Below are 16,508 nucleotides of genomic sequence, written 5' to 3'. Positions count from 1 at the left end.
TCAACGGCCGTTGGTGGAGCGGGGGGGCGGTGGGCGGGGCACGTGAGCGGGGCACGTGAGCCTGGGAGCAGGGGCGGGGGCCACGAGCCCGGGGGCGGGGCCGTGAGCCTGGGAGCAGGCGGAATCTTGGAAGCAGTGGGCGGTGCCGAGGCGCCGCGGTACAGGCGTACTCAGGTAGCGCCCCCTGCTGCCTGGCGCCAGACTTCTACTCAGTTCAGTTCAGTCGCTCAGTCGTGTTTTACTCTCCGACCCCATGGACTGCAGCACACCAGGCCTCCCTGTCCGTCACCAACTCCCAGACTTCTACTGCTTTGTGGCAAACTGGCGTCTTCAGGTTTGAGCTGCGGGTTCATTAATCTCACAGTTCAGTTTTATTACTTGTCCCAAAGAGTAATATTTACATGACACTTGTTATTTATAAGTGTCCCCTGCTAAGTCACTTCAGTCGTGTCCGACTCTCTGCAACCCCATAGATGGCAGCCCACCAGGCTTCCCCATCCCTGGGATTCTCAAGACAAGAACACTGGAGTGGGTTGCCATTTCCTTCTCCAATGCATGAAAGTGAAAAGTGAAAGTGAAGTCGCTCAGTCGTGTCCGACCCTTAGCGACCCCATGGACTGCAGCCCATCAGGCTTCCCATCCATGGGACTTTCCAGGCAAGAGCACTGGAGTGGGATGCCATTGCCTTCTCCTTAAGTGTCCCCTACCTCACGGTAAACCTAATTTGGTGGAGACCAAATCAGTTGCTTACTATTACCAACGTTTAGCAGAATGTCTGGCACACAGTAGGTGCTCAGTACACACAGGAAGGGAGGGAAGAAGACAAACTCAGCATTAGGGGCTTAATTGTATCCTCCCCAAATCCGGAAAAGACTGATGCTGGGAGGGATTCGGGGCAGGAGGGGAAGGGGACGACAGAGGATGAGATGGCTGGATGGCATCACCGACTCGATTGACATGAGTTTGGGTGAACTCGAGAGTTGGTGATGGACAGGGAGGCGGCCTGGCGTGCTGCAGTTCATGGGGTCGCAGAGTCGGACACGACTGAGCGACTGAACTGAACTGAACTGAAAATTTGCATATTTAACTCATAACCCCCAATACCTCAGGATGTGACTTTGGAGACAGGGTCTTTAAAGACGTAATTAAACTGAAATGAAATCATTAAGGTGGGCCCTGATCCAATATGACTAGGTGTCTTTATAAACAGATTAGAACACAGCACAGAAAGGAACACCACATGAGCAGGAAGGTAGCAATCTACAAGCCCAGGGGAGAGACCTCAAAGGAAACCAATACTGCTAACACCCTGGTCTCAGATTCGTAGCCTCCAGAATGGTAAGAAAATAAATTTGTTTTTAAGCCACCCAGTCTGTGGTACTTTATTGGTAGCTTCAGCAAACTAATACAGCTGACTATGCAGGAGGAAGAGCTTCACTTTTAAGTAATCTTATTTTAAATCATTTTTCTGAAAACGTTAGCATTTAAACATTTTCTAAGAAAGTGGACATTCCTAAGTTACAATTGTCAAACAGTGGTTCTCTACCAGGAATGGTTGACAGTGTCTGGAGATACTTTTGGTTGTCACAACTGGGGAAGGAGGGCCATGCTGCTGGCATCTAACGGACAAACCTAAGCAAAATAATCTCATAAAAGGACATACATGCATTTATTTGAAACTTTATTATATAAATTTTCATTTCTTTTAAAGATTACAAAACCTGTTCTGTGACAGGAATACAAGCAATATTGTTCCAGGATTATTCATGGATACATCTGAAAGAGCTTAGATTATACATTAATATTATGATTTGAAAACTTCCCAGATTAGACTCTTAAGTAAAACAATTTAAAATACTCAGTGATATTTAATCCTTTACAAGCATTTCATAATCATGGCAGCGGTGCCAAGCATCTGATGAGATTTAACTACCAATAAAAGGTACAATACATATAAACTCGTGATATGGTGTCATGGGCTTCTGGCATGCCTTACTAGAGAGAAACTAGTATAAAGTAAAATCATATATAAGAGTAGAAAAATATTTGTGACTTTTTTCTTTTTTAAAAACTGTTTAAGTAGATACCCACCCCTTTCCCACCCATGGCCAAAAATGCAAAATAATTACATCCCTTAGGTGTATACCTTCCCTTTTGCTTAGGGTAAGAGTTAAGATAAACGTAATACAGGTATATAATCTTAAGAGTTAAAAACTCATCACCCATAATTATTAAGGATGCTAAGGAATGGCAATACCTTGAAGCTTTTTTTTTTAATTAAAAAAGGAAGCCTTAGATGGTAAACTACACTTAGAGAAACACAAACCAAAACCTTTGTCCTTATGCCCTTGCTTTATATTTAAAAGTTCTACTTTAAGTACTTGTTTGAAAAACTCAGTATACAGTTCACTCAGTACTATAGTGATAATAGGAGTAGATTTTCACTTCCGTTAGATATTGAACTAATCTACTTAGAGAGGACTATTATAGCAACTCTCTTCTCACATACATTTACATACATTGTACTCAAATGGTATGTGCTCTAAAGAGGTTTTCTTGAGGTTTACACCTCTGTTTAGTCTCTAAATTTTCCTTTCCACTAATCTCTATTCAATGTAATATACTTTGCTAGTTGCTCTGGGAGAAGTCATGGACATTTAAACAGCTTATCATGCACTTCAAGGTTATATGGCAAAATAATGAGGAAAGTGCCTTTAGAGGTAGGAAGTAGGCTCTCATCCCAACCCTTGGTATGCCCTGTTATGAACAGTTAAAAGACTGGAATCAAAGTGGTAAATGTGAGACAGATAGTTAATACAAGGCTTAAGAAAATTAAGTTGACTTTGCTACTAGAATTCATTGAGAACACTCAGTCACATTGGAACCAGTTACAGGTCATTCGATCACACAGAATACAGCAGTGTCAAAAATATATAAAGCGCACTGTAGATACAAAATCTTCTTGGCCATCCATATTTAGTTATTATCATTCTGTAGACTCTTCACTAGAAAAAGTGGTTAAACGTGGCTCTGCAGAACACCACAGTCCCAAGAAAGCAAATTAAAAAAAAAAAAACAGCAAATTTCATTCCTTCATTAATTGGTCTCCACTAATGGTCACTTGGGGAGACCAGAAAAATGTAAGCAATCTGGAGGTGAAGAGAGGACTGTTTTCATTAATTGAAATAAAAATGCTGAGTTAAGTCAACTTATCTGTGAATTAAATAAGGCTCAAAGTATACATCCAGTTTGTTAGTCACATGGAAGTGGACCTTTCGGAAGACAGAGCTCTAGGACTAGTTGGAACCCCCTGGTTTAAGCACCAAGGTCAGCCATGGAACTCATCGTATTTGTTAATCACAGAAAGCAGACCTTTTCTGACCACTTACATTCCTGAGATATCTGTCCTAATGCCTTTGTAAATTTCAAATGTTCGATACCACAAGAGAGAATATTCTCTATAAAATACAGTCAAGTAGCCTGAAAATTTTCAGCTCATGTGTAAAGGCCAGGAAGTTGAGAAAAATCACAGCCATGTTGAAATGTGTGCTGCTGGCTTTTGTGGTGATGCACATTAGTACTAAGCCCCCAAATCGTGAATGCTTTTCTGCTCTCACCTGAGGCTGGATGTACCCTAGTGCTTTTCCTACCAACCCATTGTGCCCACTTATGAAGCCTTTCCTGCGCTGAGGGTACAAGGTACAGCTAACAGACTAGCCCCACTTCCCATGATGTTCTCTTCTCCCAACAGCAACCACTTCTTAAAAATAGATGGGAGAAGGCTGACCCAAACCAGCTCCTTGCAGCCCACTGTGTGTGAAATGTGGAATCTCTACTGGATACACACCACACCCTCTCTAGACACTCACCAAGGGACTTTTCCCACATGTCAGTCTCCAGCCTCACAGCATCTCAACTTTGTGCCTTGTCAAAATTACTATATTTTTGGACTTTTGAGGTTGCTTGCAAATAAATGAATCTATATCAAATCTGCTAAAGTGAAGAGTCTATTGTACTTAGAAAGAAGACATCTCTATGAATTAGGAACTGAAATTACTTACTTATACAAAAAGTTCAGAGGACAAAAAACTTACCTTAATTTAGCATCATCGCTTGAAAGGGAGGATAGAAAACACATGGTATAGTGTAATCCAGATTTTCCAGTATGTGCTTGATAATGTTAAATTCAACCTACCATTCTGGATATTATTTTGGATTATAAGCTAAGAGGAGGTTTGTGAAAGTGGCCTGTTAGTTTAGTTCCTTCTTTCATATTGAAATATCCTTCAGACTGAACTAAAATCTCCTGGGAGGTAACCAGCAGCACTAATGGGAAAGGGCCTCACTCCCACAATTGTAGGGCCCAAGAGAAACTGGACTTGAAGAAATTAATGGAAAGGTTATCCCAGCACAGGCACTACATTTAGAGCACATTGTTGGCCAAGTTTGTCTGCTCTAAGTCAAAGGCAATAGGAACACCAGAATCACAGATGACATAAAGTATGAACTGCTTTTTAGGCAGAAGGCCTTCAGTTTTGTGAACATATAACCAGTTATTCTCCAATAAAACTGGCAGCTCTTCTAGGCAGAGAAGGCAAAGAAGGCATTCACGTACCAGCAGAGGACTGCTCCAAGAACTATAGTTTTTGAACAACTCAGCACATGGTCGTGTGATAATACGAGGGGAAGGCAGCACGGTGTTATGAGGGAAAGAAACTGAATGGAAAGTTAAGGATTCTAGTCTTTGCTCTGGGTCTCAGGTTCTTTACATGCAATATGAGAAAGTTGGACTAGACAATTTATAAGGATTTACACATTAACTTCTGGTTTTAAAAGACTACAATTAACAATACACCTAAGCACTTATGAAATAGTGTCAGTGTCAAAAATCTGAAAAGATCTATTTTCTGCCTAGAATTACATAAGTGACAAGAATTTGGGATGACTCAGGTTTGAAACACTTAAGAGGAGAGAAAAAAAAAACACCTTTATTTCCAGGCAATGGAAAGCAGGTGTTAATCATTATCATCCATATACTCAGGAATATTTTAAAACTTTCTCCATCTAGATTTTCTGAAATCTTTCCTCTTATGTATTTTTTTATTTAGAAGATAAATTTATATTTGATTTCTAGGCAATAATCATTTTGTATCACCTGGGCAAAAGGCATGATCACTTTTCTCTTTCTCTTGAATTACACAGAGGAGAAGTTAAGGAATAACAAGTGGCTTCCAAGACATTTAGATAAACCATGCTTTCTTGGCTCTGTACTCTCAGGGGGAAGATTTAAAGCTTCTGGCAGGAAAAGAGATTTCTGATGTAAATGGCTTAGTACATGACTAGGAAAGATATGTTCAGGCACATTCTTGATGAGATAAGTTAAATCACCTTTTCCTTGCTCATATGTTTTTCGTATTACATACTGATGTATGCTAGGTAGCTTGGCAAAGATACAGGTAATAATGGATGCAGACGTTTCTTTAATGAAATTGTGGAAACTACCAAATTTGATGTAGATAATGAATAAGCAGATATAGTGCCCATTATGAAAACTGATCATTTCTGAAATTAAAGACAGCATTATATGAAACTAACACAATATTGTAAACCAACTATACTCCAATAAAAATTTTTTAAAAAAAGAAAAGAAAGCATTATATGGCTATAAATCATCAGGAGGAATTCAGAAAACACTCAATGCTAAACATTCACTTAGTCTACCTCAGCTATGATTTAAGGTTAGAACAGATAATATTTGATCCAGAATGTTTTATTCCCTAGAATAAGAAAGCTTAAGTCCAAATTTCATAGAGAGGCCCATGGCCTTTATTACATTCAAATTAGTGTTTAATGTAGAGCATCTTAATGGGATATAATTCATTATGATTTATCTTTTTCTCCCCCCCCACCAAAAAGCATACTTTTCCTGCAGGTATACAAGAACAGGTATCCTGTTATTCATATGCTAAATTCTGCAATTTGATCTATTTAAACACGAAAAATCCAATGGGATTTCAATGACCTGTTGCTAAATTTTCCTTTGCCATCTCTTCACCATGCCTTTTAAAGGTCTTTGATGTATATTGGGAAAAATTCCAAATGTATGCCAAATCCTAAGTATGGAGATGATTTAAGATAAAAAATGCAAGAACTACTTCCTTAATTAAGGAAAAAAGACCCTAAGGATTTGCAAAGTATACGGACTAACTTCATAGGTGTACTCTTGATGTCTGTCATACCACACACACACACACACACACACACACACACACACACACACACACAGAGTAACTTTCTCTATCACAAAAGCTCTCTAGGTTAGCCTGACAGAGCACCTGACTTTAAGAAACAAAGAAACAAACAAATGAACCAGTGAAACAGACATGGGGAAAGATATGTACATTTTGGAAGTATTACATTCAAAGGCTGTTCTACAATCTGGCCATTTTGAGGGCTGTCCAACAATACTGTTAATCCAGGTGAACTATTTAACCAGATTTAATAGTCAATTGATTAATAATAGATTCCAAGTTAAACAAGGCATGTATACGTTAAAGAAAGCAGTACAGAAATGTACTGTATATGAACTGTTTACAAAAACATACAAAATGTTGGATGGCACAAGGGATACAGTGCTAATAGAAACGGATTGTTTAAGCTAAGTGCTTAACATAAACTGTCCATCCCTATAACTAACGAAGAATATTTAAGGGACATGAAATATTTCCTATAAAAATAATGCTATGTGGTGTAGAGTACTTTATTCAGTGTATTTTTAGGTGGTATTCATGTGTTCATTATTATTCTTGTTGATTCAGTGAATATATCTTCATCATGTTTCCATTTTCATTTCATCCGAAGCTCCAGGAAAATCTAACTTGCTAACAATCATTTAAAGCGAGAAGAGACAAAAGCGGGAGCAGCAGCAGGAGCAGCAGCATTATGGGTACCAGCTGGGACAGTGTGTGCTTGCAGGTGCCTCTCAGATATGTGCTACCTGTCACCAGAACTTGTGCTATCAACTTACACCATGGTACCAAATATCTCACTGAGGTCACTTCACAGGGCTGTAGAGGTGATTTTTTTAATACCTCTCCGCTGAGCAAGAGTAGAGCGGCCTACTGGTTCCAAAACTGGTGACTGATTACGGTTTAAAGCAGAGTATGTAGCTGCCATGGCACCCTGAAAACAGGAAAGAAAGGTCACAAATAATGACAGTGGGTAGTCACTTATACACAGAATATGAAATGAACTTTCCCCAGATAATTTCTTCACATGCAAATTTATATAGATTTTATTAGGCTCATAATGAAAATAATCACACTAGTCAAATCCTCTGATCTAACTAAAATTGAAGAGGCCAATGAGGGAGGTTGAAATTATGGATGAGAGAAGACAGGGGTGGGCTCATAACAACCAGTCCTTACTTTTCTCTGGACTATTCAATTGTTTTTTACCTCTGCAATCCTTTACCATGAGAGTCAGCAAGGAATGCTGTTTTGGAACTTGTGTTTTACCACTGCTGACAACCTCAAAGAGTCTGCTTTGGGTTGTGTGTAAGAAAGAACAAAGAAAAGTCAGGAAGTCCACAAAGCTTATCTGATTAATAAATTCAGAAATCATTCCTGAACTAGCTTTAGGATGGTATTTTGGCACGCCTTGGCTTTTTCTTTTCTAAATCACCCACTGTATGAGAATCTCACCTGAGAAGTGGATGCGTGTTGAGAGGCAGTGAAAGGGTAAGGTGCTGTGGTACAGAGACGGCATCTCAGTCTCCCCTGGAGGGCATGTGGCATGCATGCCCCAGTGGGCTGCTCACCTTGACCAGATGTGGTGCATCCTGTCTGTTGAGTTGGTATTGCGGCAGTTGGTCCCAGTGGACAATCCAAGGATGTCTGAGCACAAGGGCAGCGGTCAGTCTCTGGTGAGGGTCCACATGAAGCATCTTTGACACCAGGTCCTGTAGTGGGAAAAAGAATAAAACAAGCTTCAACCTGTTATTTGTTTTCCTATAGCACCTGATACTGTGTAGTATTCTTCCTTGGCTTCCATGACACTATTCTTTCTGAGTAGCAGACCTTAGGGTACAAAGCAATTTGGGCAATATGACAATGTTTAAAAAAAAAAAGTAAAACCTTAAGTCTTTGTTTTCTCCTCCCTGAGTTAACAATAATTCTGGTGCATTGCAAAGGGTAAATTTACCACATTTTATGTATATTTAAGGACTTTGGCTCTTTTTTCTCCCAGATATTCTGATTTTCTCTACATTTTCATTGGTTTATTTCTAAGTAACTTTCAGCTACTTAAGATTTTTTTTTTGTACTACTGGTAAAACTGAAAAGCAGGATACAACTGTCTAATAACAGGAATTAATTGGAGTGTTCTAAATGCTCCCTCCAAAGATTACAGAGTTATTTTTACTTTTTTCTACTTCTCAATTTTGTGGGTATTCAGCATATTACATTATACTTATAATCACAAGTATTAACTGGACAAATTAGCAAAACTTATTAGTAATCATGTGGCATCCATAAAATAGGCTGTGCATTGGATGTAATTTTTTTTACATTATTTGTATCTCATCTTCACCTGCCTTTCACTCAAAAAAAAATCATAAAATGCAAGTGAATGAGAACCAAATTATAAAAATCATAGAGATAAGCTAGACTTGCTTTAACTTATTAAAAAACCAGGCAATGTATAAACTATGGTACTTTCTATGGTAACATTACTTGATATGCCTGACAACCAATTGTGACCAAGTTTGCAGTGGATCCCAATGGTTAAAAATTACTACTCCACAGTGACCTTGAAAAAGGAAAATCTGACCACTACAATGCTTAGTATTTTTCAGCAGCTCCCCAGTAATTAGAGAAAATCCCAAATCCTGAGCATGACTGACAAAACCTTTCATAACTGTGGTTCATCAGTGACCCTGTTACATGTACCTTGTACTGGTCACATCAAACTCTGTGCACCACCCTGGAGGTACTGTGCCATTCCCATGCCATCATGACCACGCATGGGCTGCTCCTTCAGCCTGGGATGGACTACATCCTTCTGCTTCCCAAAGCTGCCTGGCCAATCCCTTCAATGCTTCTGGAAAGCCTTCCATGAAATCTTTCTGATCAAACATCATCTGTGAACTTCTTTAGCACAGTAAAGCAGAGCACTGTGAAAGCACATGTGACACTGAACTATATATTTCTGGCCATCTCACAACTAGCCTGAGAGCTCTCTGAGATCAGGAATTCCATCTGAGTCCCATCTTTTATCCCTGGCACCTTCGCTTATTAAGCACAATGCAGGTGCTCAATACATGAATTTTAAAAAAGTAAAAAGTACCAAGAAAAATGAATTACCTGGTTTAAGAAATTTTATTGTTAAACAAAGGGAAAAGCTAACATATCATTTTAAATACAGTTATAATACTAAATTATCCATACAGATATTAAACTAGTCAACTGAGGCTTCATATCGATGCCAAAATTATCTACAGAAATTTCTGACATATCCTATTTACTAATGCAATCATTTCAAGTCAAGCATCCACCTCTAAGAAAAAGGAGTGAGCACTTTTTACCAATATGTATCTTCCTCATCTCCTCTATGTTTTTCTTATTTTGAAATGGAAAACTTTGCTCTTCTTTTCAAACAGAATTTTCTTCAAATGAACTGAAAGTGAAACTAGAGGAGAGTTAGAAGGCAAATCAATGCTATTCAGGGGATGGCGAGTCTGCTAGCAAGAAAGGCTTTTCAAATGGATTTCAAGTAGACACTATAAAGCTAAACTACTATTTATTGTGAAAAAGATAGACCCCTTTCTTCATAATATGGACCAAAAATAGAACACGGTACAGTTATTCTAGGGAACAAGGACTTTGGAATTGGCTGTTTCTTTTGAAGCACCTACTCATGCCTGGTGTGTAACTGTGGAGAAGTTCACACTAAAATTCTGGGCTTTGGTTTCCTACTGGGAAATGGTGACACTACTAGCTATTCTACAGTGTTGTTAAGAGGATTAAAGGGGATAATCTAGGTGAAGTGCAGTGTGAGGCACAGAGGAAACACACAGATCATCATGAGAGCCTGGGATGGACTACATCCTTCTGCTTCCCAAAGCTGCCTGGCCAATTCCACCGTAAGTGTTATTCATCATATTCATTAGTAAGAAGTACCATGAAATAGACAGATAGATAGATAGACAGATAGATAGATAGGCCAAACCAATCTATTCTGGAAAAGAAACAACGTAAGTGGTCAATTTTTGAGTCTGAGGTATTTGGTGACATCATTTCAATACTGCTTTATCAACAAGTTTCTAACTGATATTTTTTTCTCACTAGGGATTATGAAAAATTATTTTCTCAAAAGCTTTAATAGGAAGCCATACTTACCTTTGCTGTGTCTGAAACAGAATTCCAGTAGCCACCACTGAGTGAGAATTTTCCACTGCCTATTCGAGCCAGTATTTCCTCCGGTGTATCATCAGGACCATTTGCAAATGGAGTGTAACTAATTTATAACAGAATAACATGCTAATGAATAAAGTTTCTTTTTTGGTTGGTAATTTTCATATTTATTTGCAATATCCAAAAGTACTCTAAGTAGTTCATTTAATGTTACACCTCATCAAAATCTACTTAAGTAAAAATTAACAACAATATGAAGCTTCATAAAGTACCAGGTCAAGGTATAGGTTATGAAATATTAATTTAAATTTAATATACAATAATATAATTAAGACATGACATACTATAGAATAAAATATTTAAAACAGTATATGTTTATGACACAGAGTACAAAAATGATATAAAAAATCAACTCATAACCTGAAGAACTTAATAATAGTACATTACAGAAAATAATAATACAGGTATAACAGTGATACACACATATACACATAGAATTGTATTATTAAACAACAAGAGAAACTATGGAAAGAAAGTATTATAAGAGATTAAAAAATAAATCTAGATAATGTAACCAAAATTATCGATGAATAAATGCTTACAACATACGGTACACACTCACCCAGTAAGCATTGTGTAGAGGAGGACACCAAGACTCCATATGTCACAAGCAGCATCATAGCCTTGTCGTTTTAAAACCTAGAAAAAGTAAAAATTAGTATCAACACACTGTTTTTTATTATACAGATTTGGATAGGCTGTGAACTAAATTATGTCTCCTAAATCAATGCATACAAGAAAAACAGAGCATGATTAACAAACAAGACAATACAGTAATACTACTTCTAGAAACTTCTACTAATACTTTATATAAATTTAAATTTTGATATTCATCTTAATTTATCAAATGCTGCTGTGGCACACAGAGGACTATAAAAATAAACTGAAGGTAAATTTCTTATTTAAATGTATTTATATTTTGTAAGGGGCTGCAGAAATAATTAACAAAACAAAGAAAATATAACAGTATAAATGGTATAGGGCAAAATTGTACTTTTATATATATACTCAAGATTTAATCATCACTATTATCAGGCATAAACTGTGACAAATACAAAACAACTGTTTTCTCTAAGAAAATCAGAATCTTGCAAAGGAAATAAACATATATGTAGTTAATTCAACATGATAAGTTTTCTAACAAAAATATGTTTTAAGGATATGGGTATAAAGATGAAGAAGCAATTCACTCTTGATAGGGGAGAGAGGGAAGGCTCGGAGGCAACCTGCTTGTATTGGGCCGACGAGGAAGAATTCAGGAGGCGAAATCAAGAGGTGGGAGAGAGCAGGGGCAAGAGAGCAGAGCCTGCTTAGCGACATGTAAGTTCAGCGTGGCCAGATTTCCACACAGGGGATTCTATAGAGAGACTGAAGCGGTCTTTTAAAGGTTTTTTAATTATTTGTTTGGCCACACCACGTGGCTTCTGGGATCTTAGTTCCCCAACCAGAGATCGAACCTGGGCCCCAACAGTGAAAACACCAAGTCCTAACTACTGGCCCACCAGGAAATACCTTGGAAAGCTTTTTATAAATATCTTGTTAAGGAATCTAGGTGTTTTTTTCCCGCTGCAGGCAATCAGATGTCATTGAAGCATTAAAGAGGAAAATAAAATAAGTGGATGTGTATACCAGAAAGATAACTCAAGGTATAGAGAAAATGCTGGCAAGAAGAGAGAATGGACACAAGGCCACCTCATTGGAGGCAATTTGTAGCAAACTAACTGAAAGGCTGTGAGGATCTGTACTAAAACAGGACATGAAGAGGAAAAGACATAAAGATAAAATGGGAAGGACTCAGTAAAGACTGGATATACAGGGTAAGGGAAAAAAGGTCTAAAATATTTAGGAATCAGAAAGGAAAGGATCTGGTGATCCACTGAATGTGGAGAAGTAATACAGGAGGAGGATTTTGGGAAGAGTTAAAGGTCAGTCTAAGGACAGTTTGATCATAGAAGACTTCCTGAAGGTGAATTTAGAGGCAGGATCTGAAGCAAAAAAAAAACATTCCAATGTGTCAAGACATAAAAGCTACATGGTGATTCCAAGAAGCAGACTGCTTATATGAAGTAGGAAACAATCCTGAGGAAAAATGAGATGGCTGGATTAGGGGGTCATGCTTGGACACCAGTTTGTGTCAGAGGCTGTGGATATGTCAACAAATAAAGGAAAAAACCTGTCCCTCATCAGTTCTAGTATCACTGGGAGAACTGAATCAAATAATCTTAAAAAAATTTTTTTTCTATCTAAAAAGTAAAGTTTGGAGAACAGACAAGGGAATCTGAATCTATAATCCAACTAGTCTAACGTTATCAACTATTATCATTTTTGTGAAATATCTAGCACATGGTAAAGCACAAACTTTGTAGCTGGGTTTCTTGGGCTCAAATCTAGATCTGACCTCAGGCAAATGGCATCACCCCTCACTGTGCATCCTGTTTCCTGTAAAATGCAAATAAAAGTACTCACCTCACATAGTTATTATGAGAACAAATTATTATACCCAAATTAAAGCTGAGAGGATGAAATCTGTTAACATATGTGCCTGACATGCAAGCCTTATATTAGGATTAACTATTATTTTTTATTATCTTGCTTCTAGTTTTAATTTTTTACATAGTGATAATCCAAAGGCAAGAAATTTTGAGGGCAAAGCATTGGATTTTAGAGATGCTATAATGGGGAACTGCAATTTCTTAGGAAAAGCAGCAACCTGATCAAAGCAGTGCTTGAGGAAGACTTCAGCAGCTTTGCAACATCTTTGTGGACTGATCAGACAATGACAAAAGGGAAAGCCATGCACCTAGGCTGTGGCAGTCACCTGGGGCTGTGGTGAAGGAAGCAGGGGCTAGGAAGGCAGGTCTGTGAACAGAAGAAGCCCAAACTGGTTGTAGGGGATAACAGAGATGCTAACTGGTTACAAAGCTAAAGACAAGAAAAGACCATGATGTTTTAGCTTTAGAAATACAGGAAGATGGTGACAAAAATCAGAAAATTCGAACAGTATCAGGAAAGAATTTTCCAGGCAAGAATACTGGAGTGGGATGCTGTCTCCTTCTCCAGGGGATCTTCCCGACTCAGGGATCAAACTCAGGTCTCCTGCATTGCAGGCAGACTCTTTATCATCTGAGCTACCAGGGAAGATGGGCAAAACAAAGCAAATGAGTCTTTAAATATACTGAAATACTGCAAGCAAACTCTTTCACAATTACCTCTGGTGCAACAAAATTTGCCGTATAACAAGGAGTCATGAGAAGACCATTTTCTGCTCTTAGCTGTTTAGCAAAGCCAAAATCACAAATGCGAATAGATTCTGGATTGCCAGATTCATCCACATAAAGAATGTTGCTAGGTTTCAAGTCTCTGTGTACCACCTAATTGAAATACAAATTAAAGAGCTGCATTAACAATACGTCTCCATTATGGAAAATTATTTATCACAAACTTAACAAGATGATTGGTAGTGACCTTCACATTATTGCAACAGTATAAAATACTGATAGTGTAAGTATAACTCTCTCACACAGAACTTTGGCAAGGAAAGGAGGAAGAAAGAACAGTATTTATCTCCCCCCTCACTTTGTCCAATTAAGTGGATTAATGAAAAATGCAAATAGCAGTAATATCTGTCTCCAAGTTATTCATCGTTCAACAAATATTAATTGAATATCTATCATGTACCAGGATATTATACAAGGAGCTACAGATACTCTGATGAACAAGACCTGTAAGATCCTTGCCTTTACATGCCAGGAGCTTACCCAGTAGTAAGGGAGGCAGAGAATAAATAGGTGAGTGATGGGGCACAACTCGGGAGGGTCAGGAAGGGTCTCTAGAGGAGGTAACAACTGATTTAAGATCTGAAGAACTGAATGTAGAAGCCAGAGAAGTGGGGGTAGTCATTCTAAGTAGAGGGAATGGTGTGTACAATGGATAAACACAATAAATGTGTGGACAGGCTCAATGGAACAGGCATGGGGTTTAAGTGTAAAAAGGAAACAAAAACCCGGATTTACCTAAGTACTGCCTATGTGATATCCAAGCAATAATGGCACACACACAGAAAGATACCATTCCTTTAGAGTTCTGAATTACTTTCTCCCTTTAATCACCTACTGGAATACTTATTTTAATCTTAAGTCTCTCTGATGTCCCTTATTACTTATTAGACAATATGTTTCTTCCATCACTCAATTCTGAGTTTATGTTCTAATCAGTAACCTCAGTTTCACACCCTAACATCCAGAACTTTACTTCTCCAGACCAGTTATTATTTTAATAACTAATTACTGCTGAGGCACTAAGAAAAGAACATAGAAGAGTTAGATGACTGCAAAGTCACAAATTCTTCAGTGAAAACTGAGTTCTATTAGTTTCCAGTCACAGTAATAGGCAAATCTTGAGCAGCTACAAGTGAAGAAGCTCTAGAATTAAATGAACACATTTCACTTGTTAGCTTCTAGGGGCAAAGACAAAGAAAACAAGAATAATGTACTGAAAATAAACTCCTTAAGAAGAGGTCTGTTATTCTTTTCTTGCCTCCCATTCCTCTTTGCTCCTCTGCTATTTTCCTTTCCTCCCTCTCCCCTCTCCTTACCTCTCTCTTGTTCCTTTTCCTTCCCAGACTCACTTGTTTGGGGAAAAAAAAAAAAAAGAGCTTTTTTTTTTTTTTTGTCCATTTACTAAAAATCTGTAGGCAGGAATAAAGGAGGAAAGCACCCACCAGTCAGAATTCAGGTGGCTCTTTGGCCTAGTCTGTTTGAAGGATTTCCTTTTACAAGTGAATACAACCCATGCCTCTGGTTCTTGTCTAAACTTTGCTGCTGCTAAGTCGCTTCAGTCGTGTCCGACTCTGTGCAACATGGACAGCAGCCCACCAGGCTCCCCCGTCCCTGGGATTCTCCAGGCAAGAACACTGGAGTGGATTGCCATTTTCTTCTCCAATTATTGAAAGTGAAAAGTGAAAGTGAAGTCACTCAGTCGTGTCGGACTCTTAGCGACCCCATGGACTGTAGCCCACCAGGTTCCTCCGTCCATGGGATTTTCCAGGCAATAGTACTCGAGTAGGGGCCATTGCCTTCTCCGTGTCTAAACTCTACATGGGCCCAATTCTCAAGAGTATGCAGTGGCCTAGCAAAATTGGTGCTGTTTTCTATGTCACAAAATCTCACGTACTTCTTGGGAAGTGTAAGAATTTAATGTTTATAAACAAGCTAAATTTTTAAAGTAGAACTTCAGGCTCAATGGGAGAAATCTGCATAGTGGAAAAACAGCAGCATAATTAACATAATATAGTTATTTTTCTTTACATGCATAAACTAACTTCTACCTTTGTAATTTCAACTCAAACACTTAAGAGTGAAAAAGAAAAAAGGTATTTAGTATTTTATACCAAATTTCATACGGTGTTTTATATACATTAGGTTAATAAAATGTTAAAAATACTTACCCCTTGTGCATGAAGATATTCAACAGTTTTGGTAATAGTAAACAGGACAGCACTGGCCTCTCGCTCAGAGAAAAATTTCTGCCTAAGAATTTTATCCAGCAGTTCACCCCCTTTCATAAGTTCTGTCACTACATACACATATTTTCCATCATCATATACCTGTAAAATTCAACATCAAAAATGCAAAAAGTTATGTGAAGCTTTACATGTGCTCAGCATGAAGTTTAGCATAGTAAAGAGAAATTAAAACTCAATTTATATTCAAGGAAAATTTTACTTATCATAACCAATGAAGGATATAAAATTTGTAAACAATTTTATACACATAAAAACTTTAAAATAGGAATTGATGAGACAATGTCAGAAAAATAACCTGATTTCCTTCCGTGAAACTTAACTCAAGCCAATCAAAATAGCTATGGGTATGGAATGTGAAGGGGCACTGAACTTCAGCTCTTAGGGTGTGTTCCTCTTGATCTTTCTACCTACTAATGATGAGAGGGACTGCTACAAAGACATGTGATTGAGATTCTCCCGGAACTTCTACAACTGCAGAACTTCTAATATTTATATGCACTTCTATATTTATA

The 16,508-nt window shown here is 38.0% G+C and overlaps 1 protein-coding gene across 3 annotated transcripts in view; it reads right to left on the bottom strand.

Moving 5' to 3' along the window:
* Window positions 1-5,469: 5,469 nt before the first annotated feature.
* RPS6KA3 (ribosomal protein S6 kinase A3) overlaps window positions 5,470-16,508 on the bottom strand; it is a 96,846-nt gene continuing 85,807 nt past the window's right edge. For all 3 annotated transcript variants that reach the window (XM_068961955.1, XM_068961956.1, XM_068961957.1), the window contains 6 exons: window positions 15,919-16,077; window positions 13,682-13,843; window positions 11,035-11,111; window positions 10,398-10,515; window positions 7,820-7,960; window positions 5,470-7,182 (listed from right to left, as the gene is read on the bottom strand). In XM_068961955.1, coding sequence (XP_068818056.1) covers window positions 7,060-7,182; window positions 7,820-7,960; window positions 10,398-10,515; window positions 11,035-11,111; window positions 13,682-13,843; window positions 15,919-16,077 — 780 coding nt within the window. In that variant the 3' untranslated portion in view covers window positions 5,470-7,059. The remainder of the gene's footprint in view (window positions 7,183-7,819; window positions 7,961-10,397; window positions 10,516-11,034; window positions 11,112-13,681; window positions 13,844-15,918; window positions 16,078-16,508) is intronic.

This window comes from Capricornis sumatraensis, chromosome X (genome assembly GCF_032405125.1).
Source record: "Capricornis sumatraensis isolate serow.1 chromosome X, serow.2, whole genome shotgun sequence".
Classification (NCBI taxonomy): Eukaryota; Metazoa; Chordata; class Mammalia; order Artiodactyla; family Bovidae; genus Capricornis; species Capricornis sumatraensis.
This window is presented reverse-complemented; position numbering and strand designations above follow the sequence as displayed.